This window comes from Numida meleagris, chromosome 2 (genome assembly GCF_002078875.1).
Source record: "Numida meleagris isolate 19003 breed g44 Domestic line chromosome 2, NumMel1.0, whole genome shotgun sequence".
In the NCBI taxonomy this organism is placed as follows: domain Eukaryota; kingdom Metazoa; phylum Chordata; class Aves; order Galliformes; family Numididae; genus Numida; species Numida meleagris.
Genome location: NC_034410.1, coordinates 84,268,471 through 84,295,989, shown reverse-complemented (window position 1 = coordinate 84,295,989; position 27,519 = coordinate 84,268,471). Strand labels below are relative to the sequence as shown.

General features: G+C 37.4%; 1 protein-coding gene across 4 annotated transcripts in view; it reads left to right on the top strand.

Annotated features, from left to right (window-relative positions):
• The window catches only part of LPCAT1 (lysophosphatidylcholine acyltransferase 1), a 65,187-nt gene that overhangs the window by 2,459 nt on the left and 35,209 nt on the right, over nucleotides 1-27,519 (top strand). For all 4 annotated transcript variants that reach the window (XR_002434768.1, XM_021385491.1, XM_021385490.1 and 1 more), the window contains exons 2-8: nucleotides 4,367-4,509; nucleotides 5,857-6,071; nucleotides 12,692-12,801; nucleotides 14,184-14,244; nucleotides 16,582-16,640; nucleotides 22,540-22,574; nucleotides 25,263-25,317. Coding sequence is in view for 3 of the 4 variants with exons in the window: in XM_021385491.1 (XP_021241166.1) it covers nucleotides 4,367-4,509; nucleotides 5,857-6,071; nucleotides 12,692-12,801; nucleotides 14,184-14,244; nucleotides 16,582-16,640; nucleotides 22,540-22,574; nucleotides 25,263-25,317 (678 nt within the window). In the remaining variant the exon portion in view is untranslated. The remainder of the gene's footprint in view (nucleotides 1-4,366; nucleotides 4,510-5,856; nucleotides 6,072-12,691; nucleotides 12,802-14,183; nucleotides 14,245-16,581; nucleotides 16,641-22,539; nucleotides 22,575-25,262; nucleotides 25,318-27,519) is intronic.

The following is a 27,519-nucleotide window of genomic DNA, read 5'->3' as shown; positions in this document are numbered from 1 at the left end:
GAAAATAAATGCACCAAACAACCACAAAGAGGAAAAACAACAGCAAAAATAATCCCTTTGAGAGCTAAGAAATTGTTCACATCTCTTTATTGGCTTTATAAAAACTGGGAGGTAACAATGTAAAAACATTGAGTGTCATATTTCCTGTTAAAATTATGGTTATTTGGCCCTAATCTGGGGATAACAGTGGAATAATTTCTGAAGCTACGCGTTTTGTTTTCAATACTATAAGGAAAAAATCCTTTCCGGAAGAAAGGTAGACATGGCTTCATTAACAAGTTTCATTCATCCTAACGTGCTCTGGACAGGTATCCTGTAAGTCAAAACTTCTGTTCCTAGTTAGCTATACGGAATGGGCAGAAGCATACTGAAGTTGTCACAGAGCATTTGTAGCTTTATTTTCCTGCCACTTAAATACACAATATGGTGCCATCTTTCTTGCTTCCAGTATTTCTGGCCTTTATTGCGCCAGTGCTGGTGTTCCTCTGGTGTCTTGGTGAGCCGATTTGGCTCATTAAAACAGCACTGTTGTGTTTTAATGTGGTCTGATTGTTTCTCTTTTCTTTTGCTGGAATTGCTTTTCTTCAGTTTAATGAGCTGTGTTGGCTCACTGCAAGTTCAGATAAGTGCTAGAACTGACCCAAGGGGAGAGCAAACAGGACCACCCTCTTTAGCGGCAATGATCGGTTAGGTTGGCTTAGTCACACATGAAAATATCTACTCCTGTTATTATATCCATAAATATGTCAATCAGGGAACTTGCAGAATGGGAAAGCAGGTGGTAAGAGAACTGTTGAAGGATAAATTTCTCACTCCTTCAGTGCCATCCTTGTTGGGTTGGATTTTAGACATTTAGTGAAGAGGTGAAAATGTGGGGCAAGATGTAGTCTCTATGAGATATATTAAAAAGAAGAAAAACACAGCCTCTCCGTGTTAGATGTGCAGTTCACTAGTCTGTTTTCCTTTGGCCATTACTTTGTAGTAAGTCATGGAATTTTTTTTGTGAATAAACTACTTAATGATGATTCTCAGTTATTGTTAATTTCAAAGATGCATCTTCTTCAACTTTCTAATGGATAAGAGGTGTGATGTTGACATTTAAGAGAGGAGAAACTGAGACAATCATAAAAAGGAAGTTTACTCTGATTCTCAGGCTTCGTGTTTAGATACATAGGACCTGAAGCTTCAGAGAACTCAGAAAGAACATAAGTTTGTATTTGATACCTTCATTTTAAGTTCACACTCAAATCAGAATGCGGGGCTTCTGAACAAGGAGCACATATGATACCTTTTCAGTTTAAGAGACTCATTTTACATCAGACTGGAGCCTTGAGACTGAAGGGCAGAATCCACTTTCTCAGGCAGCCTTCTGTTACCAGCTTTAAGACCATCCTCTTCCTTTCTGCTGCCCGTGGGACTTCCACAGCATACCTGTCAACTTCTTAAAAACTAACTAGAGTCCTTCAGAATAACAGACATTAATTGAGCTTTAGTCAAACCCCTCTTGAGAAAATTGGTCGTGAGCAGGAGCTCCTAATGTATAGATCCAGGTGGATCTTGAGATTTCTTTAAAAATGTATCTAAAAACACAGGTATTTATATATGAATTATTACCAGATAGAATTCATAATGTTAATAGCAAATATGTCTGTGTGGGTAAGTGTGCTAAATATGTAGAAGTAACAATCACTGTGTAAGGCCAGGCACTCTGAAGAAAACAATTCCATCCCATCTGAAACTAAGACATCCATACAAGGCCAGACCAGGAGTGCAGCATGTCTCCATCATTCTGATCTCTGGCAACAACTAGCAGGGATGGGATCTTCCCAGGTTTTATGGGACTGAAGCTTTCTTACCCAGGAGGATGTCTGAATGTATGCTGAGCTATTTTGCAAATGCCTGTGGCCTTGCTGGTTCCAAACCTTCTTCAGGGGCCGAACGTAGTCCTTCTCTCTCCTACCAAACTTCTTATGTTGAGAGAGATTTCACCGTCACCTGCTAAAAAAAAAACAGGAGCAGGTGTCACAGCGAGTACTTGGAACTGCTGCTTGCTTGCTCGTTCCATCACTGCTGTCTCCAAACACAGAAGACCAAGAGACCTTTTCTACATATTTATGACATCGTTCAAGATCTTGTAGATGCAACAGCTGCTTCTCTTCTGCTGTGTGGCTCTGAAGTGATCGTGATACAAAAGATGCTACACAGATACAAATGACTGTGTAGGTTGCTGCCAGTCAGTCAACTGCCCTGTTGTAGGAGGAGACTTTGAGGAGTGGGAGGGAGAGGGTAAGAATCCCGGTAACTGTGTCCCCGCCTGCATTTTTTTCTCCTTTTTTCTCCATAGCTGGTCCCTCCTTTCTGAGGAACCTAGGAGGCAGCTGCTCTCTCTTCTCCAGTTTGTAGACAAATACTCCCCTATCTTCTGAGTTTTCTTGAGTCTGCTACTTTCTGATCTCCTGAAGCCTTTGAACCCTTAGCTGTCTCTAGCTTTCTTTCTTGTCATTGCTTATAATTGATACTTCTGTCTCTGTCTCTCATTCTCTTCATCCAACCTCATTTGCAAATTAAGATCTTTCTCATTTTTTCTTCTCATGCTGCTGCTAGAACTGTTCTGTTCCTTTGCACTCATCTATTTCTTCAGTCTTTTTCCACAGTTTGAGTGAAGCTTTATTAAACAGCTGAGGTGACTTAGTTGCTCATTGCTACCAGAAGTGGTGATCTTGTCTGTGGACTGTACTGACCACTGCCACTTCAGGAAGTTGAACTGTTTTATTTGGGGAAAATATCATATCCAAGGGAAAAAAAAATGTTCTTCTGATGAGGCAAACTGAAGTCATCCACTTGGGAACTAGAATCCTATTTTTGAGAGGGGGAGACCATAGTTGTTATGAGATGGTGGTGCCAGTCTGAGCCATTATTGTAAAATCTAGCTAAAATGAGTGGGCTACCTAGGAACCTGGGAGCTTAAGGTTGTTTGTTTTTCTCCTGCTGCGTGTTCCCTACCTCTACCCTAGATCTAAAGATTTGTGCAGCTGCAGAGTTTAGTGAGCTGTTCTGGGAAATGTGAGGAAGTGTGAGCTGGTCAGTGGAAAACTGACTGGTGATCTGCATTGTGGAGGAGAAGGAGAACATGAATGATGCTTTCCACAACAGCCTGGAGATTCATCAGATTAAGTGCAATATGAGACAGTACCTTATGCCTCATTTCTCATCTTTGCCGAGCTATTAGGATGTTGAGAAATACTTTTCTATGTCATCTGAGTCACCTGTGAATGTATAGCATGTTTCCTTTGGAGTTCTTTCTTCATGTGTTCCCTCTATCGTTTTATTTTGTCCATCTTCTGCTGGGTTCCCCTGTATAGCCAGAGGAGCATTGGTGCTACCCCTGTCAGCCTTCAAACAGTTTTCAGTTTCCGCTCTTTCCCTTAGCCAGTCATCTGAAGCCATACCCCCCCACTTTATTTTATTCTGTCCTTTGAGTGAGAAGGATGGGATTCTTGGCACCTACAACTGTTTCCTCTAACAGGTGGATCGTTATGCAGATGGTTGCTGAGTTGTGTTTTCTGTAGGGTAGTTCCAAACAGCTTAGGAAAGGCCCTAATTCTCCCAAACAGTTTAGGAAAGTTTGGGAGAATTCTACAAAAGAATATAGGAGAAGTTCCAATGTGACGTGCTTTTTGCACCAAAGTTGAAGGCAGAGGAATAGCTGGTTGGGATTAGACTCTCTGATTACTAGATTGGTGAGAGGAGGTGTAGAAGCAGCTGGGTTCACTGTGGCTTCTGGAAGAAGCCAACTTGTTGGAAATCTGTGCTCCCAGGGGGTTATGTCTACTAGCACTGATCTGGAGCAGAAATTTGTATGCGTATTTGAATGTTTGTCTAGGGGCATTTCTGTGCAGCATTTCCTACAGTTTCTGGTTACAAGAACATCCTACAGAGGAGCTGGTATCTGCCCAATCCTGGAAAAGCTTTCCAGGTTGGACTGTGAATGCACCTTGCTGAAGAAGTGCACATCACTGCTCTGATGGGCTGACTCACCAGCAATTCAGTAAGATTTACAATACACCCATGCTAAATATTTACTTAACATGATGCTGCAGAGAGGAAAAAGGATGCGGATGTAGTCACTGATGAACATTGGGTCTGAAGAAGTGCAGAAAGCTGACTGGCAGTTTAAGAGAGTCTAATTCAGATTTGTGAATACTGAATTGTTACATGTATACATTACAATTGATTGGAATTGAAGCGTGTTCTGCTGTTTTTTTAATGTTAGGTATTTGTTATTTAAAAATGCAGTTCATAGGAATTACTGTTTCTTGCAGTGTAAAATCATGTTAGATTAACTCCCTTGTTTTGGGTTTTCCAGATTGCCTTCATGACCTTGACTCTGTTTCCTATCCGACTCTTCTTTGCTGCTTTTATGATGTTACTGGCCTGGCCTTTCGCGTTCATTGCTTCAATGGGATGTGAGGAGCAAGAGCTTGAAAAGCCCCTCTCCTGGTGGCGAAAGTGAGTCACTGATGTAGTGCAGGTCCCACAGACCTGCTTTCCTTTTCAAAATAAAAATGTAAACAGTATTTACCCATTTTCTTAAGTTAGGAGACCAAAAAATACCTAACAGAACACCCTAAAAATGTTTGATTTACCAAATGGCTCAAGAATTACAGGAGGAAAACAGCTAATTGCTAGCATCTTACCTTTATAGAGGATGTAGTATGAAGCTTCATTGTGATATCCTTCAATTTCAATTACTTCCGTAATGCTAAGAAGATTGAGACTATTAAAAGTGCCCAGATTTCATATTCTGTTATTTTGAACTGTTTCACTCCATTGTTTCCTACTCTGTAACGAATTGACAAAACTTCTGTTGATTCTCTGAGGGCTTGCCTCATGCTTTGGTGCTCGTTAATAAGACTGTGCTTGTGTTGGTATTAGAATGCTAATTAAGGTATAATGTAAGGTGGTGTTCACCCATCCATGAAACCTGCCGCTTAAGAAGCAAGGGAGGAATAGTGTATTGCTGCTTCTGTAAAGAACATTAAATGTATGAGCTGGCACTAGAGTGAGGTAAGTTGATTGCATTTTGTATCACAGGAGGGAAGGAGGCTGAGAACTGCAGAGGCATGTCACTTCATGTTTAATTTGGAATGAATTTGGCATAAAGACTGAAGGAATAATGGACTGCCTTCAGTCTTGCATACGGTTATTTTCAACCTTTATCTATGTGAGGATAATAATCTGTGGAGGTCAGGTTTTGCACCCTGTTGGTTCAAAGTGAATGTTTCTGTTTTCGTGACTGCCTAGCAGTAAAGAATATACTTTAAGAGATGATGGGGAAGGAGGGAAGAAAGTGAAATATTTCCAGAGCTCCCAGAAATGTTCTGCCTGCATCCTCCTGTTTGAGAATCTCTGCCCTTTGCTGCTGCAGTGGCTTGTTTGGGTAAACTTGAACCCAGGAATCAGTGTTGTTGCATGCTAGCAGTGTTTTAATAGTGGGTTTTTTTGGGGGGGATCAGTTTATTAGGACTTTGTGGTAGTACTAGAAAGCATTATTAGACATTGTATATGAGAAACTCAACAGTCTTGGTCCAAATAAAAATTAAGTGATTAAAATAAAGGTCAATGTTATTACGATTTAGAAGTATTAATATTCAGGAATGAAATGAAATTGAATGGTACCTTACCTTGAAAGTGCTATTAAACTTACACAGAAAGAAAATAAGTGTTCACAGTGTTCATATTTAAGAAGTGTATATCCTGTCTGAATTTTGTCACGCTAATCGTTCTTGTATAATGTTTTTCCATTACTTTAGAGTATCCCTGTAGAAGTGTAAATGTTGTTTTAACTCTTTTCAGGATAGTGGATGTTCTGCTGAAAGCAATCATGAGAATGATGTGGCTTGCTGGTGGATTCCACTGGATAAATGTAAAAGGCAGACGAGCGTTGCCAGCAGAAGCAGCAATATTAACAGTGGCTCCCCATTCTTCTTACTTTGATGCCATTCCAGTAACTATGACCTTCGCCTCTATTGTGATGAAAGCAGAAAGCAAAGATATTCCTGTCTGGGGAAGTAAGTTGGTAGATAATCATTTTTAATTTTTGAAGAAGAAATAAATAGTAACTTGACTACTTCAGAATGAGAAGCTTGAAACACCAAGAAAACAACTCCAGTATTTTTTAGACACAACTAATAAAAAAGCAAATTAAGGTGGTCATTAGAAGCAAAGGGTCCACAGGGAAAGTCTAGCAAAGCTTCTTTCTTAACTTAGTTTGGAGCACAATCCCAGAAGTGTTTCAGGAGTGGTGCCTGCCTGGAAGGTGCACTGTTAATCTCTCATGCATCAGTAAACTTGTTTCAGGCAGTCTGTAAGAGAGAAGTAAAGCAGATTACTGACTTGGGTATCTGCAACAGTGTTTAAACAATCGGTGTAGATCTTCATGATATTTTGAGATAGGTTTGTGATTTTTATTTACTGGTGCAGGTGTGCCGAAGATATTTGAAAGCTCTTAGAGTTATGTGCTTCTAACTGAACTCTGTGTGGAAACGTTTTAAAGAAATCCATCCTACTATGCCTAGGGACCAGGAAAGTTCAAAAAAATGTTGCTATGTCTCACTGTGTAGATTTTAAGGATAGTGTAAGAGGGAGAGAAAATTTTACTTTAGCCTTTTGAGATGTGTAAACATAAAAGCCTAAACAAAAGTTTTGAGTTCCGTTACAGCTAAATGGAATCAGGCTGTTTGCGTTGACATTCTCAAATGTCATTGGACAATGTGGTTTTAAGAATGTGTTTTAAATCAGCATCTGTCAGTCATGTTTCTGAGTGGTTACATCTGGAAACTTCATATAGGGAGCTTCTTGCTGATGTGCCTCTGCAACAAGTAAAACTCAGGCCATAATTGTAGCTGTACCTTGATTTCCTGGAGGGTCCTACTTATAAGAGTTTAGTAAAAGTTTGCAGCAGTGAAAGATCTGTCTAAAAGTTAAAAGAAGCTTTGAACAAAAAGAGTGTAGGCATATGTTTTCGTAAATAAATATATACAAACAAGCGTAGTGTGAAATAAAAAAAAAAATTGAACTCCGATATCCAGTATTGAAAGGAGATATTGTGGTGAGATGGTATGTTGACACTGCTGTACAGTATTCCAGTGTCCAGGGTGAACTGGGCTTTAGGAACAAGGACAGGTTTGTCTTTTTTCTCAGCTGCTTCAGTTGACTGTTTAATAATTGCCAGCTCAGCAAAATAAATTGGCCTATATGGAGCAGTTCTTTGCTTTTAACTGGATTCTGTGGAGGACTTAGACTAGATGAGATAACTCCAGGTCATGTTCTGATACTGACACACGATGAAGTGGAAGAATGGCATTCAGAATGCTGTAATTGCTGTTTGACATTAGATTCAGCGGAGGCTAGTGAAAAAGTCTGAGGAACGCCTAGAGGGATACAGAGATTGTGCTACATCCAAAGTAACTGCAAATAATGCACACTGAGAAGTTCAAGCTGCTTCTTATATAGTTAATCTAATTTTAAGGTAATTTTAGAAGATTCAGTTCTAAGTGTGGACTTACTGCAATCAATTTTAAAAACTATTCACATTATTTTTTTCATGTGTGAGCAAAAACAGTTGCAAAAGAAAAGCAGAAAGCTTTATATAGGGATTTGATGGAATATTACTGGACTATATAGCACAATTAAATAAATCAATATTTTTTCCTGTATAGTTGCATTTATAGTGCAGCCACAAAAATGACGTAACCCATTATGAAGTGTTCAGAGAAATGCCATGGAAACCAACCACAGCAGAAGTCGTAACTGGGATTCAGAGTTTAAAAATGCTTTTATATGAGCAATATTAATTACAATAGTTTATGGTGTTAGAGGAAATGGACCTTAAAAGGGAGGTAAGGGATCACTAATGATTGGCTTAAATTTTAGTGAAAATTTCCTAGCAGAGTGAGGTTGTTATATATATATATCCTATATATATATATAGGATACATATATACAATAAATACATACATATATATGTATTTATTGCTTGAAAGATGTTTTCCTTGGAGCAGATGCTTCTGACTATCCTTTCTTTCTTTGGTCTTGTATTTAATTCTAATGTCATTTATACTTCTCTACAAAAATAAGTTGTTTTTTTTTTTTTAAAAAAAAGCCCCCTTACTACTAGGCCTCTTACACTATCTGTGAAAATGTGGCCATTTTTTTCTGTCTTTCTTGGTAACCTGTCAGCTCTTCAGACACCTTGAATTTCTTAGAGAAGAATTGGTTTTTATGTTCTCCAGTTTTGTAAATCTTGTAAACTTCCTGTACCAGCTCTAGCAGAGTTTTGGAGTCAGCCATTGAAAATCGTAATCTTGCTGTCTCTTAACTGAGGATTGTTAACTGTCACTTGGAATTTTCTGAGAAGTACATCCATTTAATTATGAGCTGACTTCTCAGAATATGACAAATGCAACAACAGAGGAAACTTAAGGTAATTTCCAAGATAAAGGACTTTGAGTGAAGAGATGATCTTCATCCAAACATGTATGGATGTCTTCCAAATACATGTAGTAAATAATGTAATGACACTGTTATCAGGACATTATACATTGTTTACTAGAAGGATCAGATGGTGTAGCAGGCGTGGAAAGATCTGAATGCTAATGGATTACTAGGATTGTTTCCAGAAGCACTTGAATGGATTTCTGGAGGGGCTGCCTATATCATACCCTTTCTTTGCCAGTCATAGAGCGTTAATCTTTTGATCCACTGACAATTTTAGTCCAGCTGATTAAAAGCTTTTTTTTTATGGGATTGAGAGTATTCAACAAGTGTGTTTATGTTTGATTGTTTTACTGCTTTCTAACTTGAAGTCAATTCTCCTGAGCCGCATTACCCAGTTTAAGAATCAGACTTAACTCATGACTTCTTCAGACAACTTCCTTCTTTTTAGAAAAAGAAAACAAAAATCTTTTCTTGCTCTAACAGAGTTATGAACTCTTCAGTTAGTGATTAGTACAAGTGAAGAAAATCACCCACTTGATACACATACAGTGGGTTAAGCTCTGGAGAGGATCTGCAGAGTACCTGCCTGAACTCTTGTATCCAGCTCTGGCATCCACAGTACAGGAAAGACATTGACCTGTTAGAAAAGGTCCAGAGGAGGGCCGTGAAAATTATCAGAGGGGTGGGAAAGTAATCCTGTGGGGAAAAAAAGGCAGAGAGATCAGGAGTTATTCAGCCTGGAGAAGAAAAGGCTCTGAGGAGACCTCATTGTGGCTTTTCAATACGCTAAGGAGGCTTGTAGGAAAGATGGAGAAGGGCTATTTGCCATGACCTGTAGTGGCAGGACAGAGGGTAATTATTTCAAACTGAAAGAAGATAGATTTGGATTGGATCTAGGGAAGAACTTTTTCATGGTGGTGGTGAAGTACTGGAACAGGTTGCTCAGAGAAGTTGTGGTTGCCCCATCGTTGGAAGAGTTGAAAGTCAGATCGGATGGGGCTTTGAGTGACCTCCTGTAATGAAAAAATGTCCCTGCCCATGGCAGAGGATTGGACAAGATGATCTTTAAAATTCCCTCCCAAGCCATTCCATGAAACATACTTTAGATTTCAGTAATTATCAAAAAAAAAAAGAAAGGAAATCAGCATCTAGCAAGTTGAAAATGCCAGAATAGTCTGTGCTCATCACCATCATACTGAGGTTTGCGGCTTTCTAGAGTTTTGATAGGTTGGAATGGGAAGTTCAGTACACCAGTACTGTGTAAGCTGTGTAGGCCAAGGAAGATAACATCTATGAATATGCTGCACCTGACATTGGCTGAGGAAGTTGGATCCATTCGTTCATCAGCACAGGTCCTTACATTTTACTGTTTGATCTACTGGACCTCACTTCAAGCGAGAACAAGATCTTTCCATGAATTTTGGATGGTTACACTTTGCTGTGTTATTTTTGGCTAGTAAAGCAGCCAGGACAATAGCTATTTTTCATAGCCTGAAGTGGTCATTGCTAGTTTGGAAAATACTTCCTTAGAAAGTAAAGGGGATTTATCCGCAAGCACGGTTTGGCGCTGTTTGCTTGTTGGAAAATTTTCTAATTCCATAATCTTCTGTGATCTCAACTTTTAAAACTAAATTAAGTTGATAAGCTAATATTAAAGCTTTAAACAGTTGTTTCACATCTCTAACTTCATCCTTGAGTAGAGGAATTTGGTACCTGTGAAATGAATAGGAGAACATATTAGTCAACAGAAGTTTGTAAAGGAAAAGGAGGTAATTTATACTTGGCAGAATGCAGAACAGCTGTAGAGGAAGGGAAAATCATACAATGCTATAATAACTATATTGTGTTTTTTTTTCCACATCTTGTAGACTTTTGGTAGAATTGTAGAATTTTGGTTTAAGTTTACCTTTTGAAGGTACTTTATAGACCTTTCTTGGGCATTGTGACTAAGGAAATACTTCCATAGGAAGTATTTATACCCTTGTGTCTGGGTCTGTTTTCATCTTTGAACTTTAAAGATACCAAATAACTTCCCTTCATCTCTGTGAAAAATTCTGCAACCCGGTGCTCCAATTCCCCACCCCAATTGTTCATTTTCCTCATCCACAATACTTTTAAGAGCACCATGGTATAGCCATAGCTCTTCAGTGAGAATCTCACACTTAACTAGTGCTGACATTCGTCAAAACAGTCCTTAAACTCTTTGTTTTATGTGTTATAAATCAGCAGCTTATAACACTATTAAAGTCACCGGCTAGAACGCCTGCGTCCTGTGTTTGCATTGTAGCCTGCCTGGAGGACACAAATGAGCTCCCTAGCTCTGAGAAGTATTTTGAATTTATTGCTAAGCTTATTCATTTCATAAAGGTCAATCTGTATTCTGATACCTTTATAATAGTGCCCTAAGTAAAATCTGCTTACTTAATTTCTTCTGTTATTAAAAAAAGAAAGTCCTGTTATAACAAGTTGTCTTTTAAAAGAGCCATGAGGCTCTGAAGTTTTCCTGTTCATTCCATAGCTTGAATTCTATCATTTGGGCCTCGTGCAAAAGAAGTGGTGGGGGAAAGGCTGAGGATGGTGAGGGTTGGTTTGTTTGTTTTAGTTGATGTCGCTTTGTTTTGTATTGCAATAATAAGGAAAACTCAGGACTAGCATCAATTAGAAACAAAGCAGAGTTGTGAAACTATGTAAGTGTGGTTTTACTTCCATTTTTTTTGTTTGTTCCTTTTTTCCTTTGTGGGTTTTTGTATGTGTGTGTATGTGCTGGGTTTTTTTTTTTTTAACCTTCTCAGAGCAGTAGCCCCAGCTGGCCCATGATGCCCTTTGCTCCCCTAGCTAACACTGTTCTGTGGATACTGGTCAAGAGCAAGCATGTAGAAAACAGTGCAAGAGTGTTGTATGGTAACTTGTCTCTGATAAGCTGTCTTCCAAGCTTCAGCAACTTGTGGGATAAAGGTAATTATTTCAGCAGGTGGTCAGATGTCTGGCAATTTCCTGCAAGGTGTGATGGATTAGTTTCACAGAACCACAGAACAATTTTGGTGAGTGCTACTGCAACTGCCAGTGAGGTGCTAACAGAACTACAAGCTTCTGCTGAGTACAGGAGTGTCATTCTTCACACTTTTTTTTTTTTCTCACACATTAAGCACTGGCTGATCCATTAATGCAGCAAGTTTATCCTTGGCAAAAGAAGATTATACAACTAGTGTCAGCGAATTCATCTCAGAGCAGTTGTAAATACGAAAACTGTATTTTATAAATGTGTCTTAGGCAAATAGAATAGCTGATCATATAGCAACCTAAACCTTTGAATAAGACTACAACATGTGAAAATGATAAAAAAGAATTTAAATGAAGTCTGCTGAACTTAAAGCATGAAGTACTGTATTTGCAGATGCTTGTCCTATAGTGCTCTTTGATATTGCCGAAGTTGTATATACTGGGTTTTTCTTTTTTTTTTTTTTTGGAGGTTTCACTATCCTTGTGATAGAAATGCATGGATTGATTTTTGACTCCTGTTCACTTACAGGTCCTGTGAATAAAAACTTTACTGTGTATAACCACTGAGCCACAAAAGAAATGCCTGAAATCTGATTAATCTAAGGAACAGGCAAACAGGTGACAGCTCAGGAAATAAGAGTGCTTTTTCTTTGATTGTTCTGAGTCCCCAGAAAAGATCACATAAACCATATATGCAATGTGTTTGATAGAGTACCTTCAGTGAAGCTGAGCTGTCATAGGAGACAAAAGCTCTAAAGACAATAGCATTTCAGGCCACGTGATTTGTTTCCGGTAACACTTGCATAGGGACACTACTGCTACTTTGTTGGGAGAGGGGAAGGATAGGTTTTGTAGGAGGTAGAAACTAGCTACAGTCAACCACAGTTGCTTTGCTACAGAAAACTGTGATATGTACAAACCTTTTAAATTGTGATATGTGTCTCTATCTATTGAAGATGAAGCAAGTGAAGTGCCAAAATTGTGAAAATGGTTTTCCTCATAGGAATTCGTGAAAATATTTCAATATAACTCCACTATTTAAGCTGAGAGTTGAAGTTTGTAATACAGTAGTTATGTTCTTGTGTCAGAATTTGTCTAGAGGACTGTTGGTGTGTGTGTATGAACGTTTTTCAAAGGAAGTCGGGAAAAAAAAAAAGCTGTTTTGCTTGGTTTTGTTTTTCTTCCTTTTTAGCTCTCATCAAGTATATCCGACCAGTATTTGTATCTCGGTCAGACCAGGATTCTCGCAGGAAAACTGTTGAAGAGATAAAGAGACGTGCTCAGTCTGGTAAATGGCCTCAGGTACTGTATAATACTACTGTGTGTCAGGTGATATTTGGCATTTTCAGGCTTTGGATATGCAGTTTGCTTTTGTTTCCTTTTAGAATGGTTTAGGTGGTTTTTTGGGGGTGGGCTTCCCCCTTCTGGAATATCAAAGAGAAGTTTCTAATCTACACAAAACAACTGTAATAGTAGCTTTTCATTGTAGTACGTTTCAAAGGGAGTCAGGGTAAGTTCCTGGGAAAACAGTTTTATTAAGTGCTGCTAAGAAGACAAACCACACCAGGTTTTGGAAGTCCTCTAAAGAAAAATAATCAGATGCTTGGTAGAATACTTGGGGATATCGTGTGTTCTTGCTTTTCTCAGTATTTTGGCATATTGTCATTGTTGGAAAAGGACTATCTTGGCCAATATTCTAAGCATTTCAGATGTTCCAATAACTAGAATATGCCTCTGTTGGCTCACATCATGAGAACACTTCTGAAATTCTCAGGTATTTTTCTTTATCATAAATGTGTCTGCTTGTAATGTGCTTTGGAAGACAGTAATGAGAAGGAAGGCATAACTACCTAAGGTCTGCATTTTATAGAAACGTGATTATTTTGATAATGTGAAGCATTCTTCTTGTGAAATTTTTTAGATAAAATATAAAGCAGTGCCTTCTTTTATGGCATGGTTACTTCTACAATGGTTATGTACACGTATTGGACTATAAAAACATAAACAACGACAGAAAGGTGATACATAGCTTTTACTGCATGACCAACGTATTTGAAATATGAAGAAACTGAACTGCAGAGCTGAAGTGATTTCTAGAATATCTAGCAAACTAGTGCGAGTGTAGGCAATAAAACCATTAATGATAGTTCTAGTTCATTACTTTGTCCCCTTACGACGTGTGTTTATTTCCTTTAAATGTCTAGTTTTATAACTCAGCAAAGTTTCAGCAGTTCATGGCTTTTTGCCAAGATATTTTTTTTAATAAAAGTTCCATTTTTTTTACAATTAATATCTTCCTCTGAATTTGGTTCGACTTGAACATTTTTCTCCTTGTTAGAATTCTGTTCTGATATTTTAAGCCTCTGTCATTCTCATATTTGTATGCAAGCCAAGTAATAAATGTAGTAAGCAGATACCAATCTTCCCTTTTCTTAGCCTGTAAGAAGACTGGGGGCAGGAATTCTGTTTTGTTGTAGGACAGAGTATACTTTACAAACACAAAAAATGTCAAATTCCCAAGTTTTCCTAGTCCCTGTTAATGTTCTGATAGAATCAAAGGCAAAACTTTGAATGAAGGCAAATGTTTTTATTGTAATCAGTTAACATATCTTTTGAAAAGATGTGTTTATAAATAAATCCACATTCAAATATTTCTTAAGTCAACTTTTTTCTTTTACTTCAAGATAATGATATTCCCAGAGGGCACATGCACAAACCGATCCTGTCTAATTACATTCAAGCCTGGTAGGTATGATGCTCATTTCTCTGTTCTCTACAGAATGTTCTTGTATCTTCAGTTTCTGAAATACCACTTGCATTGTCATTTGTTTGCTGTTGCAGAAATGGAGTTATAAATCTTGTAGTAGGGTGGGATTGGAGCAGAAGTTTCCAGATACTACGAAAGAATTATGCTCCTGCTGTTATGCAAAACATTTATTTTGATAATTCAGGTTTTTATTCTTGACTTCTGAGATTCCTGAGAGCTGGAGGTTTCTTACCGAGTGTTTGTGCTTGACTTTATGCCCCTTCCATTTCCTACTTTGAGTCTTGTTGCATTTAGATACAGCAGAGGCATCAGCTTGTATCCGTTTCAGACTGCTGCAGCATTCATTGCTGTGTAGTGTTTGTTTTTTTCCTCTCTTCTTGCTCTCTATTGTTGTGTTCTGGTGAAGACAGCATGAGAATCTTGCCAGTGTAGCTCTGTTACAGAGACTGCCTTTTTTAAACAAGATTTTGTATCAAATATGTGTGTTCTAAGCCGTTTACAATTAGCAGAACCCTGTTATCCTATCAAAGTAGTAGAGGACGTAACACTGAATACTACACAGGTGTAAACTGCAGTTATAATAGAATTATTAACGTTGCAGTGAACTACCAATGTTTATTGGAAACTTGCCTTTGTGGTGTAGGTAGGAAGATAATGAACAAGCTGTAGTGAGCAAATCAGCTGTGAATGTGTTCCTTTTCCTAGTTTTCTGCCTAATTCATTGTGTTCTGTACTTTGTGTCTTATTTTATGTTGCTTGCAACTTATATATCCCTATTGGAATATAATGAGTCAGCATTGTGATTCTGTGCTCTGATTAATTTGGCTGAAGGCAACTCAATATTATATCCTAAGGAAATTTTCACAAAACTTTTCTGTCTCCCCTCTTAACTCTTCCCTATAAGATGAATGAATGATGGTTAGCAGAACATCCACTTCTTTTGCTCTTTATTCCACTCCTCTCTTTTCCCTAAATCACAACCATGCTTTGAAAGTCTATCTAAATTCTTCATTAAAGCCTTGATTCCCTTCTTCTCCTCTGTTCCATAGACATTCCAGCCACCAGGTGCCATATACTTTTTGCCTCAAATCCACCATCTTCTTCTCCTCTGGTCTAGTACATGCTACTCTGTCTGCCTCTTGACTGTTTCACTTTTCCTGCTGCAACTTCCATCCTCCAACAAATCTTTTGTCTCAAGATATCTCAGTTATATCAAGTAACTTCAGGTCTCTATTTGAGTAACTGCTTTGAGGATGCCTTTCCCTGTTCTGCTCTCATGGCCTACATTCATTGTACTTGTTATAGAGTTTTCTGTTTGTGTTTATGCAAGCTAGTTATAGGGAAAGCTATCTAACTTTGTATAAATCGTAGTGTTGTCATGTACTTAGGTTTTGTCATCTTCTGGTTCTTTCTAAAGTTGCTTAAGCTGTTGTTCTTAGAGACAGAATAGAAAGAAAAAGTAGGCCAAGAGCCCTATCTCTGTAGGATACCATACAAATAACCTTCATTAAAGATGTTTATATTCCATTAATAATCTTTTACATCTATGTAATTATCCATTTTGTAAAATAAATGAAGTGCGAAGCATACGGTATGCATCCATTGTTCTGTTCTCAATTTCAATTGGAATATTAGATGGGATTTAGTAAATTGCATTCAAAACATAATTTGAATAAAGATATCTCTCAAAATCAAACTTTTCACAAGAAAAAGAACGATATTCTTAATATGAAGTGATACTTCTGTGCAGTAGCTCTAATTTGGTATACTCTATTACATTGTATATAGTTACACAATAATCAGATAGGCCTCTCTGAGGGGAACTGATGTGAGGAAAAAATAAACTTATCCTGTTACTTCATAGATGATAGGCTTCCTATAAATTGGTGTTGCTCAGCTAAATGTAGAGAGCTTCTTCTGCAGCAGAAAGCTCAGATTCTTCACCGGAAGATGCTGTTGATCATGGGGACTGTTCTGACTTAAATATTTCTTTTGTACTCGTATTTATTTCCTCATTTATCCAGTTGAATTTGGTACCAGGCTTTGGACTGTGTGTGTGACAGTAGCTGATGGAGGATAATACAGAAAATACAAGCAAACATTTTAACTATTATCTTTTGAAAATGTGGATATACTTTATCACTCTCCAGTGCTTTTTAAAATTACTTTGAGCCTACATTAGACCTTATTTTCTCTCTATCAACTAATTCCTATGCATATCTGACCATTAATCACGTAATTCTTTCTTTATTGCAAAGAAGTCTGCTGCACCAAAATCTGCTATAAATTAATTCTGTGTCATATGTACCTTCTAGGAGCATTTATTCCTGGAGTTCCTGTACAGCCAGTGGTTTTACGTTACCCAAACAAACTGGTAAGTTCAGCTTGCACCATAACTGGAAGTCTGGAGCTTTTTCCTTTAAATTCATTGGTACTTGTGTTACTTTTTAGGTCATATAATTAGGTTTAGAAATTTAGAAAATATTAATAGATGCTTATTTTCTGTGTATACATTCCATAAGCCTCTAGCAGTGTAAATAACTGAAAATTTACATGCTTCTGTGTTTATTATGTTCCTCCATTAAAATAGTGCTTTAAATGTTATCCAAAGTGTTACAAAAAGTATTGTACACTTGACAAGACATAAATGTCAATTTCTTTTGAGGATCTTTGTTCTGATATGTTTCCTGTTGTTGCTCTGTGTGCTGGTGAGTTTTGTTCATTGTCTGCTGGAAGATGCTTCTGCAGCTTCTGCCTGTAGGGATGTTAGGTGCAAATTAACACAACTAGGTAAATGATAATAGAAAAATATGTTGGGGATCTTGGCATTTTTGTAAGGTGTCTCTGTTTCACATTCACAGGTGTCTGTGTCTCACATTCACTTTGCATTTGGTTGAGGAATGCTAGATACTAGATAGTTGGAAATGGTCTTTCAGCATAAGTCAGGTTAAGGTAAAATGTGAAGTGTTAATTACAATACCTAAATTTAACAATTGTTGTAAACATTTATAAAGGTAAAGACAAAGATAAAGCTCACCTAATCTGCCTTAAGAGCAAGAAGGATTCTTTTTTTTTTTCAGTTCAGCATTTTTGTTGTAGATACTTTCTTGTCCTATTGCAAGAATCCCATCATTCTGCATACCTCAGTTAATTAGGCGATGCTTCCAAGTGAGCTTTGTTAGGGTGTTGTGACGAGTAGCCTGTTATGCTAAGGTAGGGTTACGTGCATTGTAGCAGGTTATCCATGACATTTCATTACATAATTATTTTGAGGAGAAAGATTCTTTTCTCAATAGTTTTAAAATTTTCTATTTTACTGCCAGTTTCAACTGCAAGGTATATGCCTTATGTCATACTTAATATACCTTTTACTCTTATTTAATATTAAACTTGGTTATAAAAATATCAAACCACACAAGGCTATCAGACGTTAGTGTATTTTTGAAGACACTTGCTAATTATTGTACTAAAATGTCCTTATTGTCTGTAGTACATAATATGCAGTGTTTCTAAATGAATATTAAATATTCCTAATGCTCTGTTAACTGAGACTGTGAGCTTCTTATAATAAAGTAAATCAATGTGAATTTTCTGAGCTTTTCCATAATTTTTAATATTGTTGCAAAATGTCTTTAACCTGTAAATATTCATATAGATAGCCAACAGACGTGGCTTGTATATGTGTGCAACTTGTTTCTACTACTTTTAATTACCGTTAAACATTGCTATGTTTTTGGTGCCTTGCTGAGTAATTTATCCTAAGATCTCTTCCACTGAGAACTGAGGGAAGAGAATAATTACTATCACTATTTAAATTCAGATTTGCCTGGGACTTGCAGAAGAGTTGTAACAGAGTTGGAATGAGGAGGCAAAGGAGGAGCATGATTTGATGGAATATGAAAGTTAGATTTCTGACTAGGATGCAGTTAAGAGTTGAGCAGTAAGAAAGAAGAATGGAGTGGGGAAAGAATGTTTTGTTCTGTTTTGTGGGCTAGCACTGCATTTCTAGCAGATGTTAATTGTCTGGCTTCTTCTGTCTTCTTTTTTGACAACTGCGTATTATATGTTTACAAAGGAATTTCTTATTAAAATCTTTTCTTAGCCAGTGAACTCTAGTTAGGCATTGCGTGCAGTTTCTCTGCTGCTTTTAGCTTGAACTAGCTGTTCTGTTCTGCCTTCGGAGCTCAGACTTCTCAAAATAGAGATGAGAACAGTCTTGGAATTGAGTGCACCTGACAGACTGGGGAGGCTTTTGTAGATTAGAGCTGTGGGTGAATGTAGCAGGTTTGTGTATTTTTACTTTATTTCCTTGTCCTCCATGCATTCAAGAACTAGGTAAAGTACCGCAAGGGACTGAAATGTGGCAAAAACGAAAATAAAAAAATCAATTTTCTTGTAGCAAATGAATTATGATTTCATGCCAACTAGAAATAGGTTGTTTATTTTTTTTGTCAAGGTTGTCCTTGAATTTCTTTCTAAGGCCTTGTGACTGTTTGCAGCAGGTGATGCCTCTGGTCCTTTGTCATTGTTTATTTAGAAACAGTATGTTAGTCTGTTGCTCCTCTTGATGCAAGATCAGAAAGAAATTTAAGCTTTAAGTGTTTAGACCTAAAATTGGAAACTTGCTTCTGTTTTCCTAGTCCATTTTGTTAGCAGTTCATGTATTGGACACTATTAACTATATTTCATGCAAAGGAAATACTGTGATATTCTCATCCTTATCGACACAGTCCTTTTGCAATTCATCTTTACACTAATTCCCTTCATTGTGAATGTAGCTCTTCCTTTTTTAAAATTTTGTCGGAATGCTGGTAATTGTGGAAGGCTATCTGCTTCTCTAAATATCAGAACCATTTTAAATATATTTTGATGTCCAAGCTTCTTCCAGAGTTAACTGTGCTATGTGATGTGAGGTTTGGCATCATCTCTTGTACAGCATCACTGTATCAGGGCTGCGTGGGTGTATTTGAACATACTCATTCCCATTCTGCTACAATACTGACTTTTATGTTTGCTGCCTGATATAAGTCTCAGTATTTTCTTATATCAAATATAAATTATGTGAAGGATATACTTCCACTTAATTCAAACTATTCATTATATAGATAAAGTTTCAAAATGCACTTTCAATGTTATCGAAGTGCGTGCTGTTCCAGTGTAGTGCATGAGTGAGTGCTAGAATAAACTGGTAGCTGTGATAAATATAAAAAGGATGTAAGCCAGGTATGGAAAATACCACTTCCTGTCTTTGACTTGCTCTTTTCATCATAAAAATATTGGAAACGCTAGCAAGAGCCCACTGTAAAACAGTTCTCTTTCCTGAAGGACGTGATCCTCTTTTCCAGTACTGAGCATTTACTTCTTATTCCTGCTGCATCTTAATACTGTCAGTGAGAAAAAGCATGCATGTCTACTGTGACATTCACACTGGTAATTTCTCATAATAGTGTTGATTAAATATGTGACTTCGAATTTGTCAGTGGCTGGATTCTGAAAATATCTACTTACTTATAATGATCTTTTGCCTGAACAAAGTCATAGGGGCATGTGTTTTTATCTTCTGTGCTCCTCTGCAATGTTGTAACTTAGGGAGCTGAGTTAGATGGAATCATCACAGAATCATAGAATGGTTTGGGTTGGAAGGAACGTTTAAGATCGTTCAGTTCCAGCCTACCTACATCAGGGACACTTCCCTCTAGACCAGGTTGCCTGAAGTCCTATCCAGCCTGGCTTTGATTGCTTCTGGGGAGGGGACATTCACAACCTCACTGTGCAACATGTTCCAGTGTCTCACCGCCCTCATGCTAAAGAATTTCCTCCTGAATATGTGTAGTATTGTGGCGTTCTATATGGCAGATCTAGTATCTGATGAGAGAGAACATCAACCATCTACACTCCAATGGTCTGAATTTATAAATGAAAACTTTGTGGGGAAGAAAACAAGTCCCTAATGTGCTTACTTGCATTAATGTCAGAAATATTAAAAATGTCAGAAGGATTTTGTAGAATTTGTCTATAATTTTGCTGTTAAACAAGATCAGTACATGGAAAAGGCTGCTTGCATGCACCTGCCTTGATTGCTGAAGATGGAACACTTTATCATCTCTTGTTTGGTTTTTATAATTGCTGAAGGACTACTAAGAATTTAAGTCTTTTGTTTCATGAAATATTGACATTATTCCAAGCTGTTGCATTTCTCAGTTTTCATGGAGGTGCTGCTTTCACTTCTGATGGATTTTTTTTGCTCTAAATTGTGATTAAAAAGGGTATTAACTTTTTCAAGATCATGGCACATATAATCACCTAAACTCAAAATATTTTTGTGTGGTAGCACAAAACTAAACTACAATTATTTTTTTTTTTACATTGATAAAGATATCTTATTGTTCTCTTTTGGAAAACTGAATTTACTGAGTCCTCTTAACTTTCCATTAGTGACTTGCATTTTTTTTTTCCCAGTTAATCAGAGCAATTATTTGAAACTCATTTTCAGACTTTTGCACTCTTGATTCTACATGTAAATCATGTCTCCAGGCATTGCAGTTTTTCAGATGTGGTACTACTTAATCTTAGTTAAAATTACTATGATCTTTAGTGTAATCTACTCTCTTGTCACTTGTTGTATACTACTTTCAAGGTCTCTGTTTTCTTTTTGTTAGTTGCATCTTATTCATTTCTTTCACTGCTGTTTGCACTATTAGTGTTTTGCGCCCATGTTTTGTTTTCCATTTTTGTTGACGGTTCATAAAGGTATAATCTCTATTTCTTTCAAGACTTTCTTTCTTTTTACTGCAGTAAAAAGAAAAAGGCCTGTCGTCAGTGGTGGTTGACAGTAACTTCTGAGTAGCAGAAAGGTTGAAACTCATGTTAGACATCACCCCCTACTTGTTCAGTTCTTTTCTGAGCAGGGTTATAATTCTGCGTTCTGAAACATTGCTGCAGGGCTTTGGGATTTGGAGTTGTGAACTTGTTTGTTTCAGCTGTCTAAAAATGCTTCTGGTCTTGCTTGACAGCAGATTGACGAGTTTAGATGTCTCGTAGCTTCTGGTTCTTGGATCAAACAGACAGATGTATTCCTGGTGGACAGCAGAGTGACCATGAGCCAGCACTGTACTCCTGTGGCCAAGAAGGCCAATGGCATTCTGGGGTTAGTAGGTTGAGAGAAGTTCTCCTCCCCCTCTACTCTGTCCTGGTGGGAAACAACATCTGGAATACTGTGTCCAGTTCTGGGCCCCTCAGTTCGGGAAGGACAGGGAACTGCTTGAGAGAGTCCAGCACAGAGCCACAACGATGACGAAGGGAGTGAAGCATCTCCCTGACGAGGAAAGGCTGAGGGAGCTGGGTCTCTTTAGCGCGGAGAAAAGGAAGCTAAGGGGTGACCTCATTCATGTTTATTGATATGTAAAGAGTGAGTGTCAGGAGGATGGAGCCAGGCTCTTCTCAGTGACGTCCAATGATAGGACAAGGGCAAATGGGTGCAAGCTGGAACATGGGAGGTTCCACATAAACACTAGAAAAAACTTCTTCACGGTGAGGGTGACAGAACACTGGAACAGGCTGCCCAGAGAGGTTGTGGGGTCTCCTTCTCTGGAGACATTCAAAACCCATCTGAATGTGTTCCTGTGTGACCTAATATAGATGTTCCAGCTCCGGCAGGGGGATTGGGCTAGATGATCTTTCAAGGTCCCTTCCAATCCCTGACAGTCTGTGATTCTGTGATGTATGCCCTTAGAGAGAAAAGTGGAAAAATACTGTTTGAGGTAAGACATGAGGTCTTGCTGGTCCTAGTAATTCTTAGTTGAGGAGACTTGCCTGAAGTCATCTCTAGAGGTCCCAAACACTTCAGAAGTCTCATGGAGTTCCTATCTGTTGTTGGGAGGTCCAGCTACCATGTTGGGACACTTGAGGTACACCCTGTCCAGTTGGATTGGTCAGGAAAATGCACATGGTCTGTGTATCTCAAGTAAAATCAGCTTATGTTACCATAACTTTATTTTCCAATATTAAAAGCTTTTGATGAATCACTGGATCTTTAGATGTTTTATAAACATAGATTTTATGTGTTTAAGACTTGAGTTACTGAGTATTTCCTAGCTTCATAAGAGAGGTTGATTCTTGCTATCATTGGCTTACTCTTATTGGGATTAAGAACTTTTGGAAAGAGGGTATTGAATTTTCCATGAAAATCTTAGTCATATGTCATCAGTTATACTATCCATAATGTAACAGAAGTTTAAAATGCAATAATTAACTGTTATGCTTCCTTTTCTTAGGACACGATCACATGGACGTGGCAAGGTCCAGGAGCGTAAGTGGTTGTATTTTATTGCTTGAATCATTATTGCTTTCCTTAATTAGTTTTTATTGTTGTGATTTGTAGGAGTATATAGTCAGTAGTAATTGCTGGATGTTGCATTCTGGTGTGGGATTTTTTTTTCACACATTATTCCCTAACTATGGTAATACTCAGAAGAATCCAGTTATAAATAATGTACTTCTGATGCTAAGTTTCTGATGGTTTGCAGGATAGATTTTAGGGGGTTTATTTTTTTTCTTTCAGACAAATACTTGAAGTAAAACAAATTGCTTATGCTTTGCATATTTAGTTGTCTGCAAACTGATTTGGATTGTCTGTATGGCTTTTGTTTGAAATTGGTCTAGTCCTGTGAAGATAGTCATCCCATTTACGGAATTTGGAAATACCGTTTCCATTGTCTTGACTGATTGTAACTGTTGTAATAGGCGGTTGCGAGGATACGAGGTGTAACGAGAAAGGCCCCCCTCCCCGAAGGAACAGGGACTAGTTGACCAAAGAATGTACCCGTGATGCAGGGAAAATGGAAAGTGGTGCCGAAACCCGGGAACGTGTATGAGTGTGTTTTCAAGTGGTGCCGAAACCCGGGAACGTGTATGAGTGTGTTTTCAGTAACTTTGACTTATTTAAAACAAAATATTTTAGAGGTTCCTCAGCAAATTCATGTAATGGAAAATATAAAATGGAGGAGTTTGGGTTCTTTTAAAAACACATATTTTTTGCACTGTTTCCACATTGGAGTTCACCAAAATATTTTGAATCACAACCAGAAATTTTCAACCTTAAGAGAAGTTTGATTTTATGATTAATAGTTTGCCATTAGCCTCTTTCTTTGGAACTGTTGTTTTGAATGTCTCGTATGAGATCCTATAATTTTAATAATAATGAGGAAGCCATTGGAACTAGAAAGGACTCAAGTAATTTAGTATTTTTTTCAATAAATTCTGCACTTTTAAATGAGTTAGGAACCAAGTCTAACTAAAGGCATGCAGATTTGGAGACCTGAGGAAATTATCAGGCACTTTAAAAGTTTAACATTCAATTGAATCTTTACACTGAAAATAAAGAATCCACAGTAGCATCTAAAGTAGGCAACTGTGGGAGCATTTTCTGCATGCAGACATTTCTAGTCTTTGTGGATTCCTACCTCTTCCCTTGCATTTGCAGTGTAGGCCATCTAGAAAATTAGCTCTGTCAGAGGGGAGAAACGTAAATAACCTTCCAGCTTAGTGTCTTATCTGAGGAGCCAGGAACGTGTAGGAAGAGGAGGAAGAAGAGAGGGAAGGAACCTGTAAATATGTTGCCACAAATCACTTTAGTGTGTTTAGTACAGTACCCTTATGAATAAGCATTGACCTCTATTAACAAAGTTAAATTGAATGAATGTTAAATAGAATTCTAAAGCAGCATGTAAAGTTATGCAAGTTCATTCAGTCAATTTCAAATTACAGCTTTACTTAATTAGGATTAATTCTCTTGAGTGACTTAAAATGTATTTCTGATGTTGTAGCAAAAAATACTGTTAAGGCTGCTACATTCTTCACTTTCTCAAGCAAATGTCTGCTGTCCTACGTCATAGTATTAGCCAAAACTTAATCTGGAAATGTTGCTTTATTCACAAGTGTTCTGTTTACAGAAGATTGGCAGGATATTCAAAGTCGATGTAGTCCATAAAAGAGATTGAAAATGTTTCATGGAAATTGTACTTTTTTGGAAAGTCACATTTTTAGTAGTTTGATGTTATTCAGAGCAGATTAATTTGTCTCTTCTTTGAAAACAAAGGCACTTTGACAATGGCATACAACTTAAATTTTCTCTCCTTCAGCCTTGAGTTAGATATGGCTTATATCAACTTTTAAATTCATGTTTATAACTTAAGATTAGAATCACAGAATGATAAAATAGGTTGGCGGGGACCTTAGAGATCATGTAGTCCACCCCCCCTTGCCATGGGCACTTTTCCCTAGCTCAGGTTGCTGAAAGCCATGACAACCTGCCCTGCGTATTGAAAGGCCGCAAGGAGGTTTCCCCAGAGCCTTCTCTTGTCTAGTCTAAACAACCTTTAAGGCAAAAAATCTGTTATAACCTTGAATGAGTATGTAGCAAAACGAGTAGTATTGCTTTTAGTAATATATAAAGTGCACTTCATCTACCAAAGAGGATTGTGATCAGTCCTCCCAACTTAATGATTGACTATTGTCAACTACCCAGATAATGTATAAAATGTGCCAACTGATGCATTTGAATCCTACTGGAATCAGCAACGTCTTGTGTCTTAAACTATTGAAAAACATCTAGTGCATTTCATTAACAAATTTCTGAAGCAAAATTTGATTATGAACAAAGAAGAAGATAAAATCTGAATACATTTTCCTGAAACAGTCTAGCTCTTTCTTTGTGTACTATGCATACATAATTTATATTATTGTGTAGATTGGTACTTATACCTTATTGTTTGTTTTTATGCTTTTAAGTGTCTTATTAGATGCAATTTCAATATAAAATGCTTTTGTTCCACCTTACAGAATATAATGTCTAGAAATACTCTAATAGCTTTTCTGTTAAATTTATATCTGAACATGAACAAGTAAGAATGTTACTTGAAGGCTCTGGAGCATAATGTACTACAGCTTCACTATGTTTAAACTTTTTCTCCCTCCTTTTCCATTTTTTCCCTTTTAGGTTAGAAATTCTGTGGCTTACTTTGTGTCAGTTTCACAATTCTGTGGAAATTGAGGTCAGTAAAAACAAAACAAATCAAACTTGTGTACTCAGCATCATATTGTACTTAATTCTGCAGTAAAAGCTTGCACTCAAACTTTGCTAACGTGGTTGGTTTAGAGAGAAAAAAGGTTAAAATTCCACTTACATAATGGTATCTGTATCTGAAAATGCAACCTAAAAGTTGAATAATGCAATATAGTTTTCCCTGTGGCTTAGGACTTTACTTTCTTCCTTATTTAAATTGAGTGGATAACTTTCTGATTAAAGAACTCTTCTGTGAATAGCGTTTTTGTCTTATCATGGCCTGATTGCTGTTTCAGCCAGTGTACCAGCAGTATATGTTAGATACTGAAATGTGTGTATGCTGACGTACAAACTAGGGACTATCTTTTAAAGAAAAGAAAATCATTCTAAGTGGTTTCTTATAGGTCAGTTAAGTTATTTAATATCTGGCTAATAGCAGTTTTCCTTAGGCTGTTTTTTTTATACTGTTCCAAATGTGAAATCAGAACACAAAATTTAAGTTTATGTATATTTATAACGTTGTTTTGAGGAAAACACTGAGATCTCAAGGGCGAATACTATTGTAGCAGAAAAGTGAAAACTATTCAAAGGTATTCATCTTTGATAGATCTGATGGCAGGGTAAATTAAGTAGGAAGAACTATTGCTGCGGTGATATACAACATATCCTACTAATTGTATTTAATCATTGACATTTTCTGTGTTTGTTTCTTTGTTAATTTAAGAAAAAAACAAGGAACAAACAGTAATAGCTGCTGAATGATTATATCTGTTACAGACTTGTGATTTGCATTATCATTTTAGTTGAATGTTTTCAGCTATTAACAGCTTAAAAAAATACTTATTCACAGAACAGTGGTCTGTGATGTCAAAAAGGAGAAAGTAATTGTGGTTTGGTTTGATTTAAAAAAAAAAAAGTTTCAAATTGCATATAAGATAACAGGAAACATTGACGCACAAAATGGTTAAGTTACCTGGAGCTGTTTTAACAGCAAAACTACTCAGCCTTCTGTATTGTATTTTGGTAACCCACAGCAGATAAGATCATATTCACAAGGGAGATGATATTTGTTTTGAGGGTATTCTGCCAGGGTCCTACTGCCCCCCTTCAACGGTGTGACAACTGGATTCTCTTTCCATTATGGTTGATGATAACACTTTTTACCGCTTGCCTTGTGTCGTATCGTTTTTCAAGTAATCTTAGTATTTGAGAAATTCCGTTGCTAAGGTCACTTACCTTGTGCAAAAGATACTACTTTCAGATGTGTAGCTTAAAAATAATATTTTGTCTTTTAGTAAGTTATAATAGATATGAGGTAGAAAGGCTAGGGAGGTATTGCCTCAATGCTGATATAAGACAAACCAGCTGATCAGCAGGATTTTTACTCTATCAGGAATGTAATTTTCTGCCCTAGGCAAGAAAAACGAGTCCTTTCAAACAAGTGAACACTGCAGAGCTTTCTTGATTTTGAGGCAGCAGTTGCCAGCAGTTGCTGAGTTTCTGTAACTCATAGAGATCTTGCACAAGGACAAGTTCTGATCTTTAGTCTTCTTTAAATAAGCAAAACACACTGCACTAAAGTAGGAACTGGCAGAGGGTAGAGGAGAAGAGATTTTTGCAAGGCTGTTTGCAAGTGTGAGGCAGAGTACTTCACGAGCGACATGTTGAATCTGGTTTTGTAAAGGAAGTGCTGCGGATTGAAGAATGTGGTGGAACAATGGATTGTTCTGTGTTCACAGTCATGGTTTTTCCTTGTCTCCGAAGTTATTTGGCTTTTATTCCTACCTTGTTCCATCAACACATGCAAATACAAGCCAACGTTGATACCAGAATTACTGCTGAATCTCCAGTAATTCAGGGAGGTGTACACCAAGACAATACAATTTTAGTACAATTATTATTAGATAATAGCTAGTATGGCCTTGCTGCCAAGCAACCAAGATTCGAGGTTTCCTGCTCTAGGCTTCTCTGTATAAAATGAATGTGGTGTACCATGTTAAATGTTAAAATACACCCAGTGTGCTTATTTGGAAGCAAACATCTATGTAGATTTTATAAGAAGTTACTATAAAGATTGGCATATTTTGCATCCCGGAACAATCACTTCTTCTCTCAAAGAAAAGTATGTGATCATCAGCACATGTAGTTTGCTTTGGCTCATGTCAGTTTGTTTTCCTCGCCTCTCAGCTCC